General features: G+C 38.6%; 1 protein-coding gene and 2 long non-coding RNA genes across 3 annotated transcripts in view; 1 reads left to right on the top strand and 2 right to left on the bottom strand.

The window, feature by feature from the left end:
- Positions 1-1,209: 1,209 nt before the first annotated feature.
- On the bottom strand, positions 1,210-4,580 carry LOC110923154 (LOB domain-containing protein 2). The gene is made up of 2 exons (XM_022167328.2): positions 3,754-4,580; positions 1,210-1,373 (listed from the first exon to the last, which is right to left on the bottom strand). Exon 1 carries the CDS (start codon positions 4,433-4,435, stop codon positions 3,758-3,760), a length of 678 nt encoding a protein of 225 aa, XP_022023020.2. The 5' UTR covers positions 4,436-4,580; the 3' UTR covers positions 1,210-1,373; positions 3,754-3,757.
- Positions 4,581-7,896: 3,316 nt separating this feature from the next.
- LOC110922462 lies at positions 7,897-22,277 on the top strand. The gene is made up of 3 exons (XR_002583178.2): positions 7,897-8,012; positions 8,476-8,544; positions 22,064-22,277. It is a non-coding gene; the product is annotated as an uncharacterized LOC110922462 (long non-coding RNA).
- The window catches only part of LOC110922463, a 13,216-nt gene continuing 10,549 nt past the window's right edge, over positions 20,960-23,626 (bottom strand). The window contains exon 3 of the long non-coding RNA XR_002583179.2: positions 20,960-20,972. This is a non-coding gene — a long non-coding RNA (uncharacterized LOC110922463). The remainder of the gene's footprint in view (positions 20,973-23,626) is intronic.

Here is a 23,626-nt window from a genome sequence, read left to right as displayed (position 1 = left end):
TAAAGGTTTGGGAACAAGGGTACTGGGTAACGCATGGTTATGAAACGAACTTACAATTTCTGCAAAACGAACTCATTAACTAAACAATCAACTGTGAACTCGCTCAACGTTGTTGTTGACTCTCTGTTACATGCCTTGCAGGACATTAGGTACTCATGGAGCTTGCACTGGGAGGCGCAGTCGTTGTCGGACAAGGACAGTGGATGCCATGTTAAAAACATTATGACATTTTGAACTTAGTACTTATGTTTGGGTTTTCACATTTATGCTTCCGCTAAACACTTAACTATGTTTTGTTTTGAACACCTTTTATATTGATGGGTTGAACTTTATTTAATACTTGCAATGTTCAATATGATTGGTGGTTTGATCCTGGTCAGTCACGCCTCCAAGCGGTGATACTCCGCGTGTGGATTTTGGGGGTGTGGCAATAACCTTCTTGAATCACACAAATTTCGTTGAACCGTTTAGATTCAACCCGTAATATAAACTCCTTTGATCGACTTTACACTGCTCCACTCGGGAATTATCGATTGGCCAGCTGGCCTAGAACCTTGATTAACACACAAGTCCCCTCTTGGTGTTCTGTACACGAGCCACAAATGTCTTCTTTCCAGCCTTGAATCTCCAAGCCAATAGGTTCTTCATTCGGATACTTATCATACACATGGTTTCTCGCAATCTCATCTCACTTTTACCCAAAATTTCAACGAACACACAATTCTTCTCTTAAAAGTCTTTCACGTAATTTGTAGTCTTCTTCTTTGATGATATCCATTCTTCTCAACACGTCTCAATCTTTGTCTTTAGTCTTGGCACCGATACCAATTATTGTAGCAATTGGATTGGTAACCACACTACTCATATACAAAAGAAAAGAACAAGAGACTATGGTGTACACTAAGTCACGCTTTTCATATAATCAAAACCACAAATAATAACCTAACAATTAACCTTATTTTAACTAGTAAACTAATACAAATATCTTTAAAATACTTACCGATAATTCCCCTAAAATTATCATTAACCTCACGAATACCCCCTTGAACATATAAAATATTAAGATTATATCCTTCACCATCATCATGAAAAGACAAGTTTGCAACCTAATTGGTTACAAGATGAATCTAAATATTGTTTGATTATAAATATATCACGTTTAATACAAAACAAATTTTAACTAATTTACAATATATTTCTTAGATATAAAATGGAATAAGATGTTTAAAGACCGAAACAATATTACATTACATTTGTATCATCAAATAAAAGAACAATGAAATAAATGAGAAAAAAAGGGTAATCAATAGGCTAAGCGTTCCAAGCTGTCATGAAGTAACCGGAGTTATTGTAGGACGTGGTCGTTTGCTGACCTGAAGATAACATATACCAAACATTTAGTAACTATTAAAAATATTTAACCTCTTAATTTTATACAAATTTGTACAGTAATAAGTAGAAAACCTAAAAGAAAATTAGTCTTTTATGAGCATTTTATCTCAATAGCTATGAATTACTAATGTTGCTAGCAATATGCTAAAGTATTTTTCGTTATAGATTAGTTAAATTGTTTTCAATGATATAGTTTTGAATTCAGTTTATATACAAACTTAAAAGGTTATGCAAAAAAAAAAAAAAAAAAAAAAAAAAAAAAGAAGAAGAAGAAGAAGAAGAAGCAGCAGCTTAAGCAGAGATTGTTGTAGTTTTTGAACATGGGGTGCTAACTAAGCATGGATGAGCAGTGCATACCATACTCACCAACGTGTGGAGAGGCGTTGCTTGAAGGAGCATGAGTGCAACCACGGACAGGGCATGGGGTGCCAACTAGGCATGGATGGGTGTTGCACGTCACCAAGGCGTGGAGGGCCATGGAAGAGCATGAGTGCATCCATAGAGAAAAGAGTCCATTTGAATATAAAGATTTATTCTTTAGTTTTTTCTTTTTTTTATTTTCTACCAATTAAAATACACTATATTAACTTACTTATTTTCATACTCACAATATACTATGACAATTCTTTCATGGGGCGAGTATGGATACATCTCCTGATTATGAGGCGACGGGGTGTCCCTAAGCAGGCAAAAGTTTTTATTCACATTCACATAACCACTACGGATGGTCTAAGGGCATTCGTAATGGTTTAAAGAATGTGAAAAAAGCGAAGCAAGGTAGACATCATGTATGCAGGAATGGTTCCCCCTCACACTCACTAAAGGTTAGTAAGGCTATTCATAATGGTTTCATTAAAAAAATAAAAAAGTTGGTGGCACGTCATTACCGCTTAGGTAGGATTGTTTTCACTCACGGTTTCCACTAAAGTGTATAATGGTTTCATTAACTAATTTAAACAAAGAACATAAAAATAAAGGGAATAAGGGTGAAGTGGTTAATTGCGAATGGGTGAAAAAATAGTTAAAAATGGTTTGTGTGTGACTTCAAAATAGTTAAAAATGGTTTGTGTGTGACTTCCTGCCCCACACCCATGAAACGACCCACCCACCCATCACCCCTTTTGGGATGATGTGGCGGTGGGCGCAAGCCCATGACACATTGTTTTAGTTAGGGATGTGTAATGGACAAGTTACAAGTATCATTATCTTATTAATCGAAACACAAAAAAAAAAACTAAAAATTAACTGAAGTTTGCTCACCACACTCGTTACGTGGCTCCCAAAAGGAAGGATCACGCCCCACTCACGGAACTACGACGCGGTGTTCAGTGGGCATGGTGCTGATATGGCCGAGGGGCTCTCATGTTGATCTGGCCATTACACATGATCCAACACGTATGGCGAGAAAATAGTAGGCTAAAAACATGTCGACTAGATAAGTGTGCAAACTAAAATTTAGTTGACTCATATCCGAACCGGCTATTTATTACACGTGTATTCTTTTGATTGTATGTTTTTATGGACCCATATTGTCCCATAGTACTTTTCTAGGTTTTTGTGTCGGGTTAATTATAGCTTGTTTAGAGCATCTTTAATGGTTGCCACCTCATCAAGTCTGGAAACCAAACCCACAAAAGAAATGAGCACAACCATTGGAGGAGTTTGATCATTGATGTTCGGTTGGCACATTGGACGCGTTCAGTTTGGTTTAGTGGGGACCGCACACTCACATGCAATAAAATATAATTTGTTTTTTTTTTTTTTTGTAAAAGTTGTGTGATGTGGAGGTTTGAAATAGTTTATTATTAAAGGAAAACATACGTTTAAAATGATTGAGATTTGAAATGATGTGGCAGATTTGAATTTTAGACTTTGATCACCGTTGAAGATGTTGCTAGATGGCTCCGCTTGTGTTGCCTTTTTCTGGTGGGTTCTTTGGCTAATTTTTTTAAGTCCAAAAAGTCATCGCCTATCTTGTTAAAATCATGGGTTAAGATTTGTCTGTTTTTGGTGATGTTCTCCTAAATTAAATACCTAAAAGTATTGACAGCAAGCCGTGCTTAGTAAACAATAACACAACTTTAGTCAAACACTCACTCAAACCCCAACCTTCAAATACAAAGGTAATGCATACCTATATGGAGAGCGAGAAGAAAAGAAAATATAGGGATCTTAAGGCTTGCATTACTAGTGAAGTGATTAAGTATAATATACTATAATAAAAAATAATTAAAAGCAAAAACTAATTAATTCATAACTTCTTGTTTATATAAAGATTTTTATAATAAAAACAAAACATTAATAGCATCTTTAGTTAGAACCCTAGCTAACCTTCAAAACAGAAAAAAAGATAGTAAATACCTTGCTAGTAATATGCACTAAAGTCGTTCATCATATGTTGTGGTGGATGAATCAAAGAAGCTTGTTGATCTCTTTCTTGTTTTAGTTTATCCGCATTTGGCAAAGGTCCATAGTTATTATACATACGAGGGTTATCACCATTACTATGAATGTTACTATGAATGTAATCCAACATCGACCCATTGTTCATCACATTGTTGTCACCATTCCATGATTCAAGCAAACGATGTTGTGCAGATTTACCACCATACATAACCCCCCCTTGGGTTAAGGGAACTGGTCTATGATGATGATGATGAATATTAGCTTGTTGGTATTGTGTCTTATAAGCACCAAGTTCTTCAGAAACCCTTTGGAACTCACCTAATGGCCCCAACACCGGATCTTTAAGCCGACAATTCGCTTCCCAAACGAGAGAATCCACAGCCTTTTTCGCATCTTCTCGACTCAAATCCTTCACTAGTTTCGTCACATTGCTAACCCCAAACACCTTATGAACCGCTTGAAAATCTTGGGTTTTATCCGCGGGAAAGAACGGTGCAAGAACACACTTTTCGGTGCACTTCTTTCGCTGGTGGCGGCACGACGCGCATGCGGGGACTCCGGTGGTTGGTGGGGGGGATGGGAAGGAGGCAGCAACCCTAATAGGGTTTGTGGTTGCACCATTGTGAGTCTTCTGCATCTTGTGATAGTTCTATATAAATCAAGAATTGAAGGAATTGAATCAAGAAAAGCTTTGAATGAAAGAATATTAATTGATTGATTTAGGGTAAAAAATTACAAATATGATTATTTACGTCTATATATAAACAAGATCTTGGCCCATGTTTGTTTCATATAAGTAAACAAGATACCTTACATAATTACACATTTATTTATGTAAAGAATGAAAAGGGTGTTTCTTGAATATAATAAAAAACTTGGAAAAGAAAAGTAGACATACCAATAAATTACAGTTTGGGGAAGAGAGATCTATAAATATTAAGCATGAAAAGATTGAGAAAAGTTTGTTTATAAAGTGTTTTAGGGTTTTTATGGGTAATTGTTGGTATTTCACATGAAGAAGACGTTTAATATTATTTTCTTTTTTATTAAAAGTAATTTTGGTTTTCTTTATAAATTTTGTTTCCCAATTTTTTATATAAATTCAAATTTGCTATTTGGATATGTTTAATGTTTATCTAAACTTTATCATGAATTCAAATCCATGTAATATTCAGTTTTTGATAAACTTTTTCCGTATGTTAGATAAACCTACATTAATCGCAACCGTGTTCGAACTTATAATAAGTTATTCGAACTTATAATAAGTTATAAAGATATTATAAAATTAAGTAATAACCCGTTGAATATATGTTCAACCAAAATTCAACTTAACCCCCTGGATTTTAGTAATGGTAATCTAGACCCGATATATTTACTTGTATGTTAAGCAAATACAATACAATACAAGTAAAAGAAATGAATCCATGTTAAAAAAACATATAATATACTTGAAATTAATTCGTTTAATGCTTGAAAGTAATCGAGTATTATGAGTCGAGCTTTATTGAGCTCAGACATAAATTGGGGCTTCTTAAAAAAGTGGCTTGAGTCTAATTAACCTTTCGATGTCGATTCGACTAGGTCCGTGAGTCTAAACAAGCCTATTAGTTGTATAAATATAATCTGTATAATTTTTTATATAATGAGTATATAGTTACATAATTAGTGTTATTATTATATATAATAATTTATCTTTCTATGGGGGTAGCCGTTGCCAAACCAAAAAAAATCCACATGGCTGGCCAGTGGCCACGCCAAGCTAAGTCACGTCACACCATACCCCTAGTTTTTGAGTATTACCTTGTGGATTCAACTCTCACCACATGTCGAGCAATGCCCTCAACCCAAGGCCCTCCACACCTCATAGACTTAACTGTAAAAATACATTGATATAATCATAATTACACCACCTTGATTCGTTTTTCAACTTTGTAAGGTCCTGGAGAGAAAAAGCTAAAGGGAATGAAACTGAGAGTTGATAATATATAAAGGGGAGGTTAGAAGTAAACAAGGCTGAGAATAAAATAAAATGAAGTTGAGTTAGTAACTTGTATGGTCATATGGATTGTGTCAACATAAGCAAATGAATGTTGTGCGTTGTTAGCTGCAGTATGTCCCTCTACTCGCCTAGATACCTGGAGCTGGCTCGGAGAGAAGTCTGGTCACTTTTCATTGGCCTCGGTCAAGAAGTTACTGACTGAAAATGGGGTGGATGTGAATATGGAGGTCATTAAATGGAGCAAGTGATTGCCTGCTAAATACAACATATTCATTTGGAGGGTTGCGTCATATAGGATACCTACCAGGTATCAACACGACAAATTAAGTCACAATTAATTGCAAATTATTCTTAGTCAACAAGCTTTGTAACCATTGCATAATTCTCTCCCTAGAAGATTTGTAACCATTGCATAATTCTCTCCCTAGAATCAAGCTCTTATAATTATTGTATTCACTCTTGTACCACTATATATTGATTTGTAAATAATGAGAATATCATCTTGATTCAATACAAACTTCTATTGTTTATATGGTATCAAGAGCCTAAAAGCTCCCTTGAGCCATCTCCGATCCAAAACTCGACAAACACCTTCTGTCCGCTTCCATTTTCTTTTCTTTCGATTCACCATGGCCAAACCAATCATCCACAACCGTCAACCCACTACTTATGACAATCGCTCAACACGCAACCCAAATCCACCCACAACTCGAAACCAAAGGCCATCTAGAACTACCAATACCAACACTCGCCCGACTCGCAACAACAACACCTATTGCTACTAGTGTAACATTCCCGGACATGACACCAAAGATTGTCGCAAACTTAGTCGTTTCCTATGAGAACACAATGTCTCGCCTCAAAATAACAACACCCCGGTTGTTAACTACACCACCCCTCACCCAACGGCTACAACCCCATCTTGGATGTGGGACACCGGTGCGTCTAACAACACCGCGAACAACAACCAACAATTTACCGTTCTTTCCGAATAGGGAGGACCCGATAAGATCGTGCTAGGTGATGGTAAAACTCTCCCTATAACTCATATTGCTCAAACAACTATTCCAACAAAATCTCGCCCACTTCTTTTAAATAATATTTTAATTGCTCCTAATCTTCGAAATAATCTTATTTCCGTTGCCAAAGTTTGTCGTACTAATCGTGTTTCTGTTGAATTTTTTCCTATCATTTTTTTGTCAAGGATCTACGCACGGGGGCGCGTCGCATGCGAGGAGTGAACATCAATGATGTCTACTATGGACCAATCTCCTTGTCTCCTCAAGTCAACAACACCTAAAAAACTCTCTTCTCATGTGGCACCACATACTTGGACATCCATCGCTTCAAGTGTTTAAGTCTTTAATTTCTAGATTGGGACTTCATAGTAATAAGGTGACCCATGAGTCTTTTCATTGTGCTTCATGTTCACTAAATAAAAGCCACAAACTACCTTTTGCCAAAAATTCTTTTGTTGCTAATCAACCACTACAACTTCTCTACTCTGACGTATGGGGTCACGTAAAAACGTCAATAGATGGCTTTAAATACTATGTCATTTTTGTTGACTATTTTTCCAAATACATTTGGTTATACCCAATCAAACGAAAATCTGATGTCAAAATTCTTTTTCCACAATTTAAGTCTCTTGTTGAAAAATTTTTAAAAACCAACATTGTTGCGTTATTCACTGATAATGGGGGTGAATATGTAGGTCTCTCACCATATCTTGTCTCTCAGGTATCTCTCATTACACGACACCACCTCACACACCGGAGCAAAACGGTATTGCCGAACGACGTCACCGACACGTTGTTGAATGTAACACCCCTAAATTTATTAAACTATATATATTGTTATACATGTATAAGTTGGAATATTAATCATAAAATAATGAGAATCGAAACTAGGAATAATTAACCTAGTTAAATTCTTAATTTAAAAGATGGGGAAATCAAAGAATTATAACCATTGTATTAACTTGGAAACTTGAGGGACTAATTGTGTAAATTTTGAAAGATATTTTGTTCAAAATCTGGATAAACATCAAAGACACACACTTTGTGTGTGTCTAGAACAATCAGAAACCCAGGGACGAACTCTTATTCTTTCAAAACCCTAACTCCTCTAAATTCACTCAAAATCCAAAAAATAAAACCCAATTGAAGGTGAATCAAGGCTGAATTTGTGATCCTCATACTTAGTAGGTCACAAGGTATGTTAAATTTTTAGATATAATGATGTTGGGATGATTTTGAATTCTCATAACAGAAATTAGTGGTAAATTAATGGATGTTATAGGTAAATTCTGATTTATTCATGTCATAATTCATGAGTTTCATTACTTGTCATATAAGGGTATATGGGTTTTTGTGAAGAATTCATGTAGTCTTGTGATATTGGATGTTGATTGATGGTTATGATGCAAATTATAGTGTGATTATAGTGTTCTTGATATATGAATCGAATAACTATGCCTAAACAAGGTTAAAGTTATTAATCATGAACATGACAATGTTAGAATACTAAGTATGCACACTAGATGTTCGATAAAATACTTGAATGAATTGAAATACTTGAAAAGTATGAAATAATCGTTTAATTGATTAAACAATAGTATGAGATATCGAATATTGAACCATGAGTTCTAAACAATATATTCGAATCAAATTTTATAGGTGATTTGGGTGGATCATCAAGTGGACAAGGCGGGTCGGATAACCGCTTAAAAGGAAAGCTTTGAAAAGGTACGCGGCTATTCGCTTCGTAATATCTTGTTTTAGTACTTTTATGCTTAGTTGTGGAATGATAATTAAATCGTTATAAAGTTGCATAATACTAAAAACGAAGGATTTCGTTTGTAGTATCCAAACACGAAAAAGTAGAAATGTCGAGAGTATAGAAATGAAGAAAGTGGTGGATTCCACTTAAAAGTTCACCGGGTTAAATTGACTCGGATACTATATGTTTGATTCAAAAAGGGCGATGGATTCGCTAGTGAAATCAAACGGGTCAAAATCACCTGTAACACCTCGAAATTTTGCGTCCTATAAAGTAATGACACGTGTCATAAGTTTGCACGTGGTAATAAATACTACAGAGGGACTAAAGTTGACAAACATAGAAAGTATGTGAATTCAAGGGTTCAAAATGTTAACAAGGGATAAATATACTTTACAGTAACCCTACATGATGCTCGTACCTTCAAACGAATGAATCATGGATCATACGGAACGAAATGTGGAAGAAAGTGAGAGATTACAAGCTATAGGTGTTAAATGTGTCAACATGTTTAAGTTGTACCTCTGAGTGACCCTTTAACAAACTCGAGGCTTTGTAACGGTAAAATATGCTCACTAGAATGCACGATGTAAATTTCATCAAGTCCCGTTATAAAATGAGAAAGTTATGATCGAATTCGTACATGAGGGGTTAAAAGCGTCAACATTGAAAGTTATGACTTTTCAGGTAGTAATAAACTAACCGAGGATTAATAAGTTGGGTAAAAGTCATGAGGCCCTTATACGTAAATAAGAAAGGCCCAAAGTGCAAAGTTACCCCTTCGAAACGCCAAAAGCCAGCTGCAATAATGTAAAAAGATTTGAAAAATCTTACAGCAGGTCTCAAGCGGGCCGTGTAAGAGTTACATTGAGCTTTTGAGGGCCGCGTGGACAGTAGAAAGATTTGGTTCTGTCAGAGAGATTCAGGCGGGCCGCGTAAAGGTTGACGGACCTTTGACGCGGGCCGCGTGAGATGGCAAGATACAGAAAATGCGGACAGAAGCACTGTTTGGTATTTTAACCGACTTAGAGCCATTATTAATCAGCATGGGCACCCCCTAAACGACCCCTAGGCCTCAGAGACACTTGTTGATGATCTGGTTACACTTGTAAACTTGTGTGTCATGATCTAATGCATCCATGATCACTATAAAAGGCCATTGTATGCAAGCATTGTAACCACACCTTCATTCAACACTTCTGATCATTTCTGGAGCTCAAGTGTCTTCCCTAAGCATCCCTGGTCGTGCATAGGACTTCAGTAAGTGTGCTTAACCCTTCTTAGTTAAGTTTTTGCTTAGTTTTAGCTTAAAATCAATCCGTCGTAATTAACGATTGACTTAACGATTAATCACAAATGGTCCAGTGATTAGTCGAATCAAAGATAGTTATATGTTGGTAATTATGTGGGCATTAAACCCTTAAAAGGGCACCCTCTGATTCCCACTCTAACTAGTTCAAATGTCGGGTCAAAGTTGCTTAGAAAAAGTCAACAGAATGCTAATTTTCGATTTAACGCATAATTAACAATGTAGATGGCATGTAACCTGTTTTATCACTCATATAACTTGATAATAAGTATTATAACTGGTCTAAGCTTGTTTGATCCGACCATTTACTGTTTTGACACGGTTCGGAACCGAAAGTCGCAAAACTTTGAATTTTGCTTTGACTTCAGTTTTGACCCGATTTGGTATGACTTAGATATGCCTTAGGACTCTCTTAGGACCAGGTTACATGATGGTATAACCCTCTGTGGCTGGTTCGTTGTTTGTCCGAGTCGTTTGCACATTTTCCGTTATATGCTTAAAGTTGACCATAATGCCCTTTTGACCTTAAAACGAGAATTTTGGATATGTGAAAGGACAATAACCTTAGTTACTGATTTCTAAACATGTCCCTAAAATTTCATGTCAATCCGAGGTCCAGAATAGGAGTTATGCTAAAAAGCGCAATTAAGGAAACTTTAATAATTAAACAGCGCAATTAGTATAAAGCCTATCTAGACCCAAATTTCGACACCAAACCTTTTACACACTGATGTAAAATAATATTTTGGGATTTTAAAAGATTTTTAATTATTTTTTTAACCTGCTCGTAACCTGCGGTTATGGCGTTGGTTCGGTAAATACCGAATATACCCTTTTCGGACCTAAAATGAGTTCTACATGGTACTTTGACCCGAATCCAATTGCTACTAATTTCATATAATAAATAAAGTATTTTGAACTTTATAACCTGGTCAGAAAACTCAGATTTCCTATATAACCCGGAAATCTCTTTTATAATCTTTAAAATGACCAAAATACCCCTACAGGGCGTATTATGGGATTAAACTCGTTATGGGCATAATGGAAGGTATCCTACTGAGATCACAACCTTTTTATAGCATATTGACTTAGGAAACCTATATAAGACTCTTACGGTTACCCGTTACGCCAATTACGCGTTCGGTTCGGTTTATGTAACTAGTTTACATAAATTAGCCGAAACGGGTCAAACCTTGTCGTTTTTATCTCAAAATCCAGAATGTGATTGGATTACCCATATTAAACAAGTCTTCAAACTTGTCGGGTCTAAATCACATTTTATTCCGGTCTTCGCTTAATCGTGCGTTCGAACCGTATCTTTCGTTAAAACTAACCGGTCTAAGTTTAAGCTTAATCAAAGACCCGTTAGGATTCTAATAGGTTATTATAAACCTTCGTTCCAGAATAGGAGACCCGGTAAAAGCTACTTGCATTAGCTGTTTGTGAATTATACTTGCAAAGGTAAATACTTTTAACTTATTTCCCTATACGGGCTTGGGGTACGGTATATAGAATACCGCTTGGTCGGGCATTTGACCTTAATCGATTAGTGGTTAAGTATTGTCAAGATGACCCGTTAAAAATTTTATTTGTTTGCTTAAAGCCTTTGGGGGGTTAATGACCATGTCCCGGATATCCCTGGCATCATCTTACGAGATGGCCACGACCTAAGCACGGGGTGTAGGCGTACACCTGACAGCTGCATATGAAAAATGGTATCTCACTTAAGGATTAACCTTGTGGGCATTATACTTGTGGTGTGTCTATTAGTCTTTAACCCGGTCTACGGAACAAGCTACTGAACGCAAAGAAACATGTAATTCGTTTACAAGTATTATATTAAAATAATTATCCCAAGTTATAAAAGTTTGTGCCACGTGCATTCAAATCAATTTTTATTAAACCTTTTACAAAAGTGTCGGTTGAATGTGATTACCAGTGTAAACTGACGTATTTTCCCAAAAGGTTAACTACAGGTACTAAACGAACTAGGCTGGCTTTCTCCTAGAGTCCACAATAAGTCTCGCAAGCTTGGACGTCAAACTGTTGAACAATGTTCCTATTTATTTTTTTATCCCCCGTGGATTATTTCAACTATTTGTGATACATGATATTACATTAACATTCAGTTGAAATATATCTATCTTTTGCTTCCGCTGTGCATTTATATATATTGTGTTGTTTGACTGTATTGTTGCCAACTACGTCACGGTAATCCCCCACCGGGCCCACCGATGAAACGTGTGGAAATCGGGGTGTGACAGATTGGTATCAGAGCCAACGTTGAGTGAATTAAACACTATCCTTTTGTGTTTAATCTCAATGACACAATTGCACATAATCGACTCTAGACAAGAACTTAGGACAATCCCGAATTGTTGCTTTAGTTGTCCTTTATTGTTTATTATTTATATCAAATTGTGAAAGCAGGAAATATGCCACCAGCAATCAGAAGAGGAGGAAGAGGCAAAGGGCCAATCACTACCCACAATGATCACGAGGCCGGACCTTCACACATGCGAGCTCCTTCCAGCACACGGAGTGCCGAACCTCAGAGGAACAGGAGGAACCTCTTTGAGCCCGCTAGACGGTCTACCTCACACAGTTCAACACCTTCCTACCGTCACTCTTTTGGGCCGAACTCAGAAAACGAGCCCAATAACCCTCAGCCTTCATATATACCTCTCCAGAGATCCCTTTCGCACCACTCTTTCCCGGCAAACTTTGTCCAAGAACCAGTAGGTTTTAACCCTCTAGGACCAGAGGACCACTTCTCCGAAGACAATGCAATGGACATGGACGAGGACACGGATCCTGTCGAACCTGCAAGAGGTACCCCCAACCATCCTATCGAGATCTCTGATGGATCATCCTTCCACGGAACACCCTATCAGGGTCCAGACAGTTATCAGGCGAGGTTCAACCAGTGTGAGTGGTACTTTACACCCTCTCACCATCAATCGCCTCATGAACAGCAACAGCAGCAGCAGGATCCCTCCGAGGATTCGCGTTTCGTGGCAGTCACGCCACCGCCTCCACCGCCGCCAGTTCATCAAGCACCTCCAGATCCTCCAAGACGTAGGAGAACAGGCGCGCGGATATCCGCACGAAGAGGGGATTTTCACTTTAGCACCCCTCGACACTCCAGTGGCAGTCATTATCCGCCACTGCATGAAGACCCACAAATGGGTGGACCTTCTAACCCAGCTGCAGAGGTGAATTCTGCACCAGTTGCACCACCTCCGCCACCATTTGGTTATGATAACCCGATACCTACATACGCCGGTTCCACAGCGTACAACCCGTTTGAGCAGCCAGCTCACACTCACTACAACTATATTGGTGTCGACCCATACGTAGAAGCGGCGGCAAACTACCACGCCCTTCATCCTGAGGTACCTTATGAATCACCTTGGGGAATGGGATACTCAACTCATGGGTATCCAATACCTGCTAGACCTCCGGCTCAGCACTTATCGCAGCAGTTGCGTTTTTCCCCACCAGAACAGGAAGAAATCCTCCACCGTCTAAACAGGGTGGAACGAGATTTTGAGCAAGAACGTAAGAACAACCGTGGATTCCTCAAAGGCCTAGCAAACTTGTTAAAAGGAAAGAAGAAGCGAGATCATTAGTCTCTATATGTACTATTGTATTTCCTATTTCAATCGAGTCCCTGTGTGGACATTTATCGTGTATTCAGTCCCTGCGTGGACTTGTCTTTCAGTCCCTGCGTGGACTTGCCTTTTCAGTCCCTGCAAGGACATCTATCCTAGTATTTGGTCCCTTTGTGGACTTGTTTTCTGTGTAACCTCTGCGTAGGTATTTCGTCTTTTAAAAAAGTCTCGTTTAGGACAGTGTGTAACCTTTTTATATGTATTGGAATGTTAAGTTTATAAATTTCATTTTGTCATTATATGCATAAATATATGAAGTAAATAAATCAAAAATTATTCCTTTTAAATTAATCTGCCTACCAGTTATTAAATAAAGAATCTTAACGGTATAACCTATCCTTCGTGTCATTATAAGACCCGACCAAGATGATAAGACCTGATTAAGAGATTCAAATCCCTGTTAACCTCTGTAACATGTTAACACTCCTGGCAGACGTGATTCACTAAAATCACACGTGTCATTTTTGCACAAGGATCCTTCAAGGGATTCCAAAACCTAACTTAATGATCTATAAATCATGGGTTTAAATCATCAATTAAGATGATCACATATCAAGCATCCATTAGTGATGTAGTGCCTACAGGCCATATTCATTATCATATAAGACAAAAGACAATAGTAGTCTATGACTCCCTGTCAGAAGAGGTAAAGAACTATGTTCAAACCTACGCACCTTGATTCTCTGAAATCATGGCTTAAAATTTTAAAACATCCCTGTGACTAGGCTTTTGTGCCACTAACAATATTGTTTACAATTAGGATAAATTATATTGAAATCCTAAATAAATGTGAGTAACAAATTAACCAAATATGGTCTATGTTTACCATGGTTAATGAATTGCCAGAAAGGGCAATTCCACAATAAACTCCCAAATAAATTATTTCCATTATTTTATGTAGCAGTTCAAGATACAAAAATGGCTGACTCGGACGAAATTAATAGTCATCCAAAGGAGAATGATAACGCCTGAATTAATATAACGGGTGCTGAACTGAAAGCGTTAGTAGACAACGCTGTTACAACGGCCTTAGAACGGCAGTATGAGGAATATAGCGGGTCTTGAAGTAGGACGCTATCCGCACCACATTCTAAGCCCAAGACTCATTCCGAGGCACATAGCAAGCCACCACCCTCCAAGAAGGAAGAACCGAAGAAAGATGATGATCGTCACTCTTCGAACCATCATAGTGTCCCGTCTCAAAAAGTTGTGTTGAACCAAGGACCCCGTGATAAGGGTTGCTCTTACAAGTACTTCGTTTCGTGCAAGCCCCGGGATTTTACAGGGGAGAAAGGAGCGATAGACTGCATGACATGGTTAGATGAGATGGACACGGTGGTTGATATCAGCGGGTGCGCTGAAAAGGATGTGGTAAAGTTTGTGTCGCAATCGTTCAAGGGTGAGGCCTTGGCCTGGTGGAGATCATTGATTCAGGAAACTGGGAAGATTCCACTGTATGATATGTCATGGGCACAATTTGTTGCCCTCATCCGAGACAACTACTGCCCTCAGCATGAGGTAGAAAAGATCGAGTCGGATTTTCTGTCATTAACTATGAAGAATCTGGATTGCCAAGCTTACCTTACGAGCTTTAACACGATGTCAAGGTTGGTTCCTTATCTGGTGACCCCGGAACCTAAAAGAATAGCTCGTTTCATAAGGGGCTTAGCTCCGGAGATCAAGGCTAGTGTGAAAGCCTCTCGGCTAGCTACATTCAAGTCAGTAGCTGATATATCCTTATCCCTCACGCTGGATGCGGTTAGGCTGAGATCGCTGAGGAACAAGGATGCCGAGAAGAGAAAGCATGATGATGACGACAACTCGCGTCGATCGAATAAGAAGCACCGTGGAAGCAATGACCACAAGAAAGGATCTGGTTCAAGGAAAGATGGGCATCAGTCTGGGGATAAGCCCAAGTGTAAGACGTGCCAGAAATACCATTATGGGAAGTGTAGACTTGACTCCAAATCCTAATCTCAGTCAGGACGTTGTGGGATTTGCAAGTCCACGGAACATAAGACCCTCTAGTGCAAGAAGCTGAAGGATGCAACGTGCTACAGTTGCAACGAAAAGGGGCACATCAAGACGAATTGCCCAAAGAATGCAAAGAAAGCTGACGAAGGGAAGAAGACCAATGCGAGAGTCTTCAGAATGGATGCAAAGGAAGCTGTGCAGGACGACAATGTGATCACAGGTATCTCCTTATAAATGATGTCTATGCAAGAGTACTATTTGATTCAGGAGCTGATAAATCTTTTGTAGACAATAAGTTTTGCAAATTGCTGAATTTACCTGTTAAGACTTTAAGTGTGAAGTATGAGGTGGAACTAGCTGATGGCACCTTAGAAACCGCCTCAACCATTTTAGAGGGATGTTCCATATCTATTAAGAACCACTCTTTTCCCTTGACCCTACTTCCTTTAAAGTTAGCTGGTTTCGACATAGTTTTGGGTATGGACTGGTTATCTCATAACCAGGCCCAGATTATCTGTTATAAGAAGCAAGTGGTGATCAAGACTCCGTCTGGTGAACCACTTACCATTCAGGGAGATACCCAGTATGGACTGCCTGAGCAAGTGACTATGCTCAAGGCTTCTAGATGTTTGAAGAAGGGTTGTGTCCAGTGGCGGATCTAGGATTCCGACCAAGTGGGAACGTTTTATAAATAGGCGGTAACGAAATCGAAAAAACGTCAAATTTTTCCAAATTTTACACTAAAAAAGTCAAAAATTTTCCGACCAAGCGGTAGCGGAGGCTACCCCATGGTTCTATATATATCCGCCCCTGGTTGTGTCATCTACATGGCACAAGTGACTATCGATGAGCCGAAACCCAAGATTGAAGATATCCCTGTCATTTCGGAATACCCTGAAGTTTTTCCCGAAGAACTACCCGGTTTACCCCCAGATGGAGTTCAGGATTGATATTATCCTTGGGGCAGCACCTGTTGCTAGAGCACCCACAGATTGGCACCAACAGAGATGAAGGAATTGAGAACACAACTGGATGAATTGCTAGCCAAAGGTTTTATTAGACCTAGTTCGTCTCCTTGGGGAGCAACAATCTTATTTGTCAAGAAAAAGGATGGATCGATGCGTCTGTGCATCGATTACCGCGAGCTGAACAAGGTTACTATCAAGAATAGGTATCCATTACCCAGGATCGACGATCTGTTCGACCAACTTCAAGGAGCAAGCTACTTCTCTAAGATCGACCTGAGGTCAGGTTATCACCAACTGAGGGTTAGAGATGAAGACGTACCCAAGACTACATTTAGGACTCGTTATGGTTATTACGAGTTCCTAGTGATGCCTTTTGGGCTCACTAATGCACCAGCGGCATTCATGGATCTCATGAACCGTGTCTGCAAGCCATACTTGGACAAATTTGTAATCGTCTTCATAGACGACATTCTGATTTACTCAAAGAACCAAGCTAATCATGAAAAACATCTTCGATGTATTCTTTCACTACTTCAACAAGAGAAGCTTTACGCCAAATTTTCGAAGTGTGAATTTTGGCTTCGAGAAGTCCAATTCCTTGAACATATGGTTAGTGAGCGTGGTATCCAAGTGGATCCCGCTAAGGTGGAAGCTGTCATGAATTGGCAAGAGCCGAAGACGCCCACAAAAATTCGCAGCTTCTTAGAATTGGCAGGATATTACAGGCGCTTTATTGAGAATTTTTCAAGGATTGCTGCACCCCTAACTTCTTTGACTAGAAAGAATATTAAGTTTAACTGGGTCCCTAAGCAGCAAGAAGCTTTTGATATCCTTAAACAGAAGCTGAGCAATGCACCTGTGTTGACATTGCCTGATGGAATAGAAGAGTTTGTGGTATACTGTGATACATCACACACCGGGATGGGGTGTGTGCTTATGCAGAAAGGCAAGGTTATTGCCTATGCTTCATGTCAGTTAAAGGTGCATGAAAAGAATTACACCACCCATGACTTGGAGTTGGGTGCCGTTGTATTCGCACTGAAGCTATGGAGGCACTATTTATATGGCATCAAATTTGTGATCTATTCTGATCACAAGAGCCTCCAGCACCTGTTCAATCAAAAGGATTTGAACATGAGGCAACGACGGTGGATGGAGACTTTGAATGATTATGATTGTGAGATAAGATACCATCCTGGCAAGGCGAATGTAGTCGTCGATGCCTTGAGTCGAAAGGAAAGAGTAAAGCCTATTAGAATCAAAGCCAAGAGCATCGAGATAAAGAACAGCTTGAATGAAAGGTTGTTAGCTGCACAGAAGGAAGCTGTGCTAGAAGCTAACTATCCTAATGAAAAGCTAGGAGTAACTGAAGAACAGTTATCCTACGGAAAGGACGGAATTCTAAGGTTAAATGGACGAATATGGGTTCCAGTTTATGGAGGACTAGGAGATGTTATCCTCCAGAAAGCCCACAGTTCCAAATACTCCGTTCATCCTGGAGCTGACAAGATGTACCAGGATTTGAAGGCAAACTTTTGGTGGATAGGCTTGAAGAAGTCCATAGCTACCTATGTAGCTAAATGTTTGACTTGTGCGCAAGTCAAAGCTGAACATCAGAAGCCGTCAGGTTTGCTACAACAGCCTGAACTTCCCGAGTGGAAGTGGGAAATGGTGATGATGGATTTTATCATCAAGTTGCCAAAGACAAGGAAAGGAAATGATACGATATGGGTAATAGTTGGTAGGTTGACTAAGTCAGCACATTTCCTACCCATTAAGGAGACTTATAGCTCCGACATGTTAGCCCAATTGTACGTAGATAAGATTGTATCTCTACATGGCGTGCCTGTGTCTATTATCTCTGACAGAGATACCAGATACACGTCACATTTTTGGAAAAGTTTCCAACAATCTTTGGGCACGCGCTTAAATTTCAGTACGGCTTACAATCCTCAGACGGACGGACAGAGTGAGCGTACAATCCAAACCTTGGAAGACATGCTTCGTGCATGTGTGATTGACTTAGGTGGTAGTTGGGATAACCACCTACCCTTAATCGAGTTCTCATATAACAATAGCTACCATACGAGCATTAAAGCTGCTCCTTTCGAAGCCTTGTATGATAGAAAGTGCAGAACGCTTGTTTGTTGGGCGAAAGTAGGAGATGTCCAGATGACAGGACCTGAAATAATATTTGAAACGACGGACAAGATTGTCCAAATTCGTGACCGTTTGAAAGCTGCCCGAGATAGGCAGAAAAGCTACGCAGATTTGAAGCGTAAACCTTTTAACTTCGAGGTAGGTGACAAGGTATTGCTTAAAGTATCACCCTGGAAGGGAGTGATGCGATTTGGTAAGAAAGGCAAGTTAAGCCCGAGATACATTGGCCCCTTCGAGATCATCGAACGTATCGGATCGGTTGCCTATAAGTTAAACTTACCGGAAGAGCTCAGTGGTATTCATAATGTTTTCCACATCTGTAATCTGAAGAAGTGTTTCGCTGATGAGTCACTGGTTATACCGCATACAGATGTACACATCGATGAAAGCTTGAAGTTTGTTGAAAAACCTGTGTCAATCGAGGATCGACAGGTTAAGAAGCTTCGAAGGAAGTATATACCGATTGTAAAGGTAAAATGGGATGCTCGTAGAGGTCCCGAGTATACGTGGGAGGTAGAATCCACAATACAAGAAAAGTACCCTCATTTGTTTCAGTAAATCTCGAGGTCGAGATTTCTTTTAAGGGGGTGAGGATGTAACACCTCGAAATTTTGCGTCCTATAAAGTAATGACACGTGTCATAAGTTTGCCGTGGTAATAAATACTACAGAGGGACTAAAGTTGACAAACATAGAAAGTATGTGAATTCAAGAATTCAAAATGTCAACAAGGAATAAATATACTTTACAGTAACCCTACATGATGCTCGTACCTTCAAACGAATGAATCATGGATCATACGGAACGAAATGTGGAAGAAAGTGAGAGACAAGCTACAGGGGTTAAATGTGTCAACATGTTTAAGTTGTACCTCTGAGTGACCCTTTAACAAACCCGAGGCTTTGTAACGGTAAAATATGCTCACTAGAATGCACGATATAAATTTCATCAAGTTCCGTTATAAAATGAGAAAGTTATGATCGAATTCGTACATAAGGGGTTAAAAGCGTCAACATTGAAAGTTATGACTTTTCAGGTAGTAATAAACTAACCGAGGATTAATAAGTTGGGTAAAAGTCATGAGGCCCTTATACGTAAATAAGAAAGGCCCAAAGTACAAAGTTACCCCTTCGAAACGCCAAAAGCCAGCTGCAATAATGTAAAAAGATTTGAAAAATCTTACAGCAGGTCTCAGGCGTGCCGCGTAAGAGTTACATTGAGCTTATGCAGGCTGCGTGGACAGTAGAAAGATTTGGTTCTGTCAGAGAGATTTAGGCGGGCCACGTAAAGGTTGAAGGACCTTTGATGCGGGCATCGTGAGGTGGCCAGATACAGAAAATGCGGACAGAAGCACTGTTTGGTGTTTTAACCGATTTAGAGCCATTATTAATTAGCATGGGCGCCCCCTAAACGACCCCTAGGCCTCAGAGACACTTGTTGATGATCTGGTTACACTTGTAGACTTGTGTGTCATGATCTAATGCATCCATGATCACTATAAAAGGCCATTGTATGCAAGCATTGTAACCACACCTTCATTCAACACTTCTGATCATTTCTGGAGCTCAAGTGTCTTCCCTAAGCATCCCTGGTCGTGCATAGGACTTCAGTAAGTGTGCTTAACCCTTCTTAGTTAAGCTTTTGCTTAGTTTTAGCTTAAAAGTCAATCCGTCGTAATTAACGATTGACTTAACGATTAATCCCAAATGGTCCAGTGATTAGTCGAATCAAAGATAGTTATATGTTGGTAATTATGTGGGCATTAAACCCTTAAAAGGGCACCCTCTGATTCCCACTCTAACTAGTTCAAATGTCGGGTCAAAGTTGCTTAGAAAAAGTCAACAGAATGCTAATTTTCGATTTAACGCATAATTAACAATGTAGATGGCATGTAACCTGTTTATCACTCATATAACTTGATAATAAGTATTATAACTGGTCTAAGCTTGTTTGATCCGACCATTTACTGTTTTGACCCGGTTCGGAACCGAAAGTCGCAAAACTTTGACTTTTGCTTTGATTTCAGTTTTGACCCGATTTGGTATGACTTAGATATGCCTTAGGACTCTCTTAGGACCAGGTTACATGATGGTATAACCCTCTGTGGCTGGTTCGTTGTTTGTCCGAGTCGTTTGCACATTTTCCGTTATATGCTTAAAGTTGACCATAATGCCCTTTTGACCTTAAAACGAGAATTTTGGATATGTGAAAGGACAATAACCTTAGTTACTGATTCTAAATATGTCCCTAAAATTTCATGTCAATCCGAGGTCCAGAATAGGAGTTATGCTAAAAACGCAATTAAGGAAACTTTAATAATTAAACAGCGCAATTAGTATAAAGCCTATCTAGACCCAAATTTCGACACCAAACCTTTTACACACTGATGTAAAATAATATTTTGGGATTTTTAAATATTTTTAATTATTTTTTTAACCTGCTCGTAACCTGCGGTTATGGCGTTGATTCGGTAAATACCGAATATACCCTTTTCGGACCTAAAATGAGTTCTACATGGTATTTTGACCCGAATCCAATTGCTACTGATTTCATATAATAAATAAAGTATTTTGAACTTTATAACCTGGTTAGAAAACTCATATTTCTTGTATAACCCGGAAATCTCTTTTATAATCTTTAAAATGACCAAAATAACCCTACGGGGCGTATTATGGGATTAAACTCGTTATGGGCATAATGGAAGGTATCCTAATGATATCACAACCTCTTTATAGCATATTGACTTAGGAAACCTGTATAAGACTCTTACGGTTACCCGTTACGCCAATTACGCGTTCGGTTCGGTTTATGTAACTAGTTTACATAAATTAGCCGAAACAGGTCAAACCTTGTCGTTTTTATCTCAAAATCCAGAATGTGATTGGATTACCCATATTAAAAAAGTCTTCAAACTTGTCGGGTCTAAATCACATTTTATTCCGGTCTTCGCTTAATGTAAACGAATGATAAGATGTGGTTCTTAGGACATATGTACCTTATTATCGGCACTTGAGTTTTAGTTTAATGTGTCGTAATGTAAACGGATGATAAGATGTGGTTCTTATGGAAGTTTTGAGCTTATAAGTACATTTTATACCTCATTAATGTAAACGGGTCGAATAATTTGAAACACTCCTACTGTATTGTGAACACTTCTACTGTACAGTGAAAACTCCTATTATTCAGTGAAAACCCCTACTGTTCAGTGAACACTCCTACTGTACAGTGAAAACTCCTATTATTCAGTGACACCCCTACTGTACAGTGAACACTCCTACTGTATAGTGAACACTACATAGAGCTGGAAAAATGTTGTTCTTTTATGTGTTTTGACTTTAGTACTTGTTAATACACATTATAAACATCAATGACTAATGTTTTGAAAAATTTGTGGATTATAGGTGATGGTAGCGAATTGCGGATGATGATCAAGTACCCGAAAGGATCGAACACACAAATGTCAAAGCTTCCGCAATTATAATAGTCCTTTTGAAACGAAACTTATGTGTAATAAGTAGAAGTGGTTTTGTTGAAAATATTTAAAATCCATGTAAATTATCGTTTTGTGGATATTTGGTAAAAGATACTTATAAAGTGATATATGTTTCAAGTAAATTACCCAGTGTTTTTAAAGGTCTTACAAGTTGGTAATCAGAGCCTCGTTAAGACAAAGTGTGTTCAGTTCAAAGCTTGATCAAGACATCCGGTAAGAGTTAATTATAAATAAGTCTAGATTTATAGAATTAGATAATGAAAAATATATGAAAGGTGTATGGGAGGAGTGTATGAATACGCTCGAACCCGGGGAAATACACTAAGTAAGAAAGGTAAGGCAAGATATGTACTTGACCGAACCTAAAAAGAAATACACATTACTTGTGATTAAGTATGTGTAATATAAATTTCCATGTAATAAGGTGGAAATAAATTAAATAGTTATTGATTAACTATTGTGAATATTTCAGTCAAAGAAATGGCCGGTGAAACCGGAAAAGGAATCAACATCTCGTGTAACTGAAGAGATGAAAGCTACTATTTCCGAGGAAGTCGGAAAAGCTTTAGAAGCTAGTCTACCGCAGTTCATTGATAGACTACAAACTACGCTTTTAGCGGTAATAGACGATAAGATGAATGAAAAGAAAGATGCGGGTAAATCTAAAGCGTGCCCATATAATAAATTTATGGCATGCAAACCCCCTTTATATCATGGTGAAGTTGATCCGATCGTTTGTCAACGATGGATTAGCTACATTGAAGGGGTATTTGAAAGGACCCATTGTGATGAGACTGATTTTGTGGCATACAGAACTGGTTAGTTAAGAGGCCAAGCCAAGGATTGGTGGGATAATCTGAAGAAGGAACAGGGAATTGAGGCCACGAGAATTATGACATGGGAAGAATTCAAAACACCGTCCCTTAGACATCATAGCCCGAAAGTTGTAATCAATAGGATTAAAGAAGAGTTTATTCAGCTAAGGCATAATGGTGAGTCGATAGAGAAGATTACAGGAATCTTTCTCGATAAGCTCAGGTTTTGCGATGAGCTGGTTCAGACTGAAGAACAGAAAATATATTATTACTACAACATGTTGAGCGCGGAGTATCGGGAGTTTATGACTCCTTCAAAATACGGGCATCTTACAGAGATAGTGAATGTCGCACGTGAAAGGGAAATTGAGCTGAAAAAGCAGATTGAAAGGGGTGAGCGAAGGGTGTTTGATAAAAACCCAATCCCCGCAAAGAAACAAAAGCTGAATGAAGCTCCGGAGAAAGGAGTTGACAAAGGGGGGATACCTCCATGCAAAATTTGTGGAAAGAATCATAAGGGCGAATGCTATTTTAAAAACAAACCATGTCCTACTTGTGGCAAAGTGGGACATGTGGTTGCAAATTGCCCGGGAAAGGTGTCGGTATGTTATAAATGTTACAAACCGGGACACAAAAAGTCTGAGTGCCCGGAGTTA

The sequence above is a fragment of the Helianthus annuus genome, chromosome 17 (genome assembly GCF_002127325.2).
Source record: "Helianthus annuus cultivar XRQ/B chromosome 17, HanXRQr2.0-SUNRISE, whole genome shotgun sequence".
NCBI classification, from domain to species: domain Eukaryota; kingdom Viridiplantae; phylum Streptophyta; class Magnoliopsida; order Asterales; family Asteraceae; genus Helianthus; species Helianthus annuus.
This window is presented reverse-complemented; position numbering and strand designations above follow the sequence as displayed.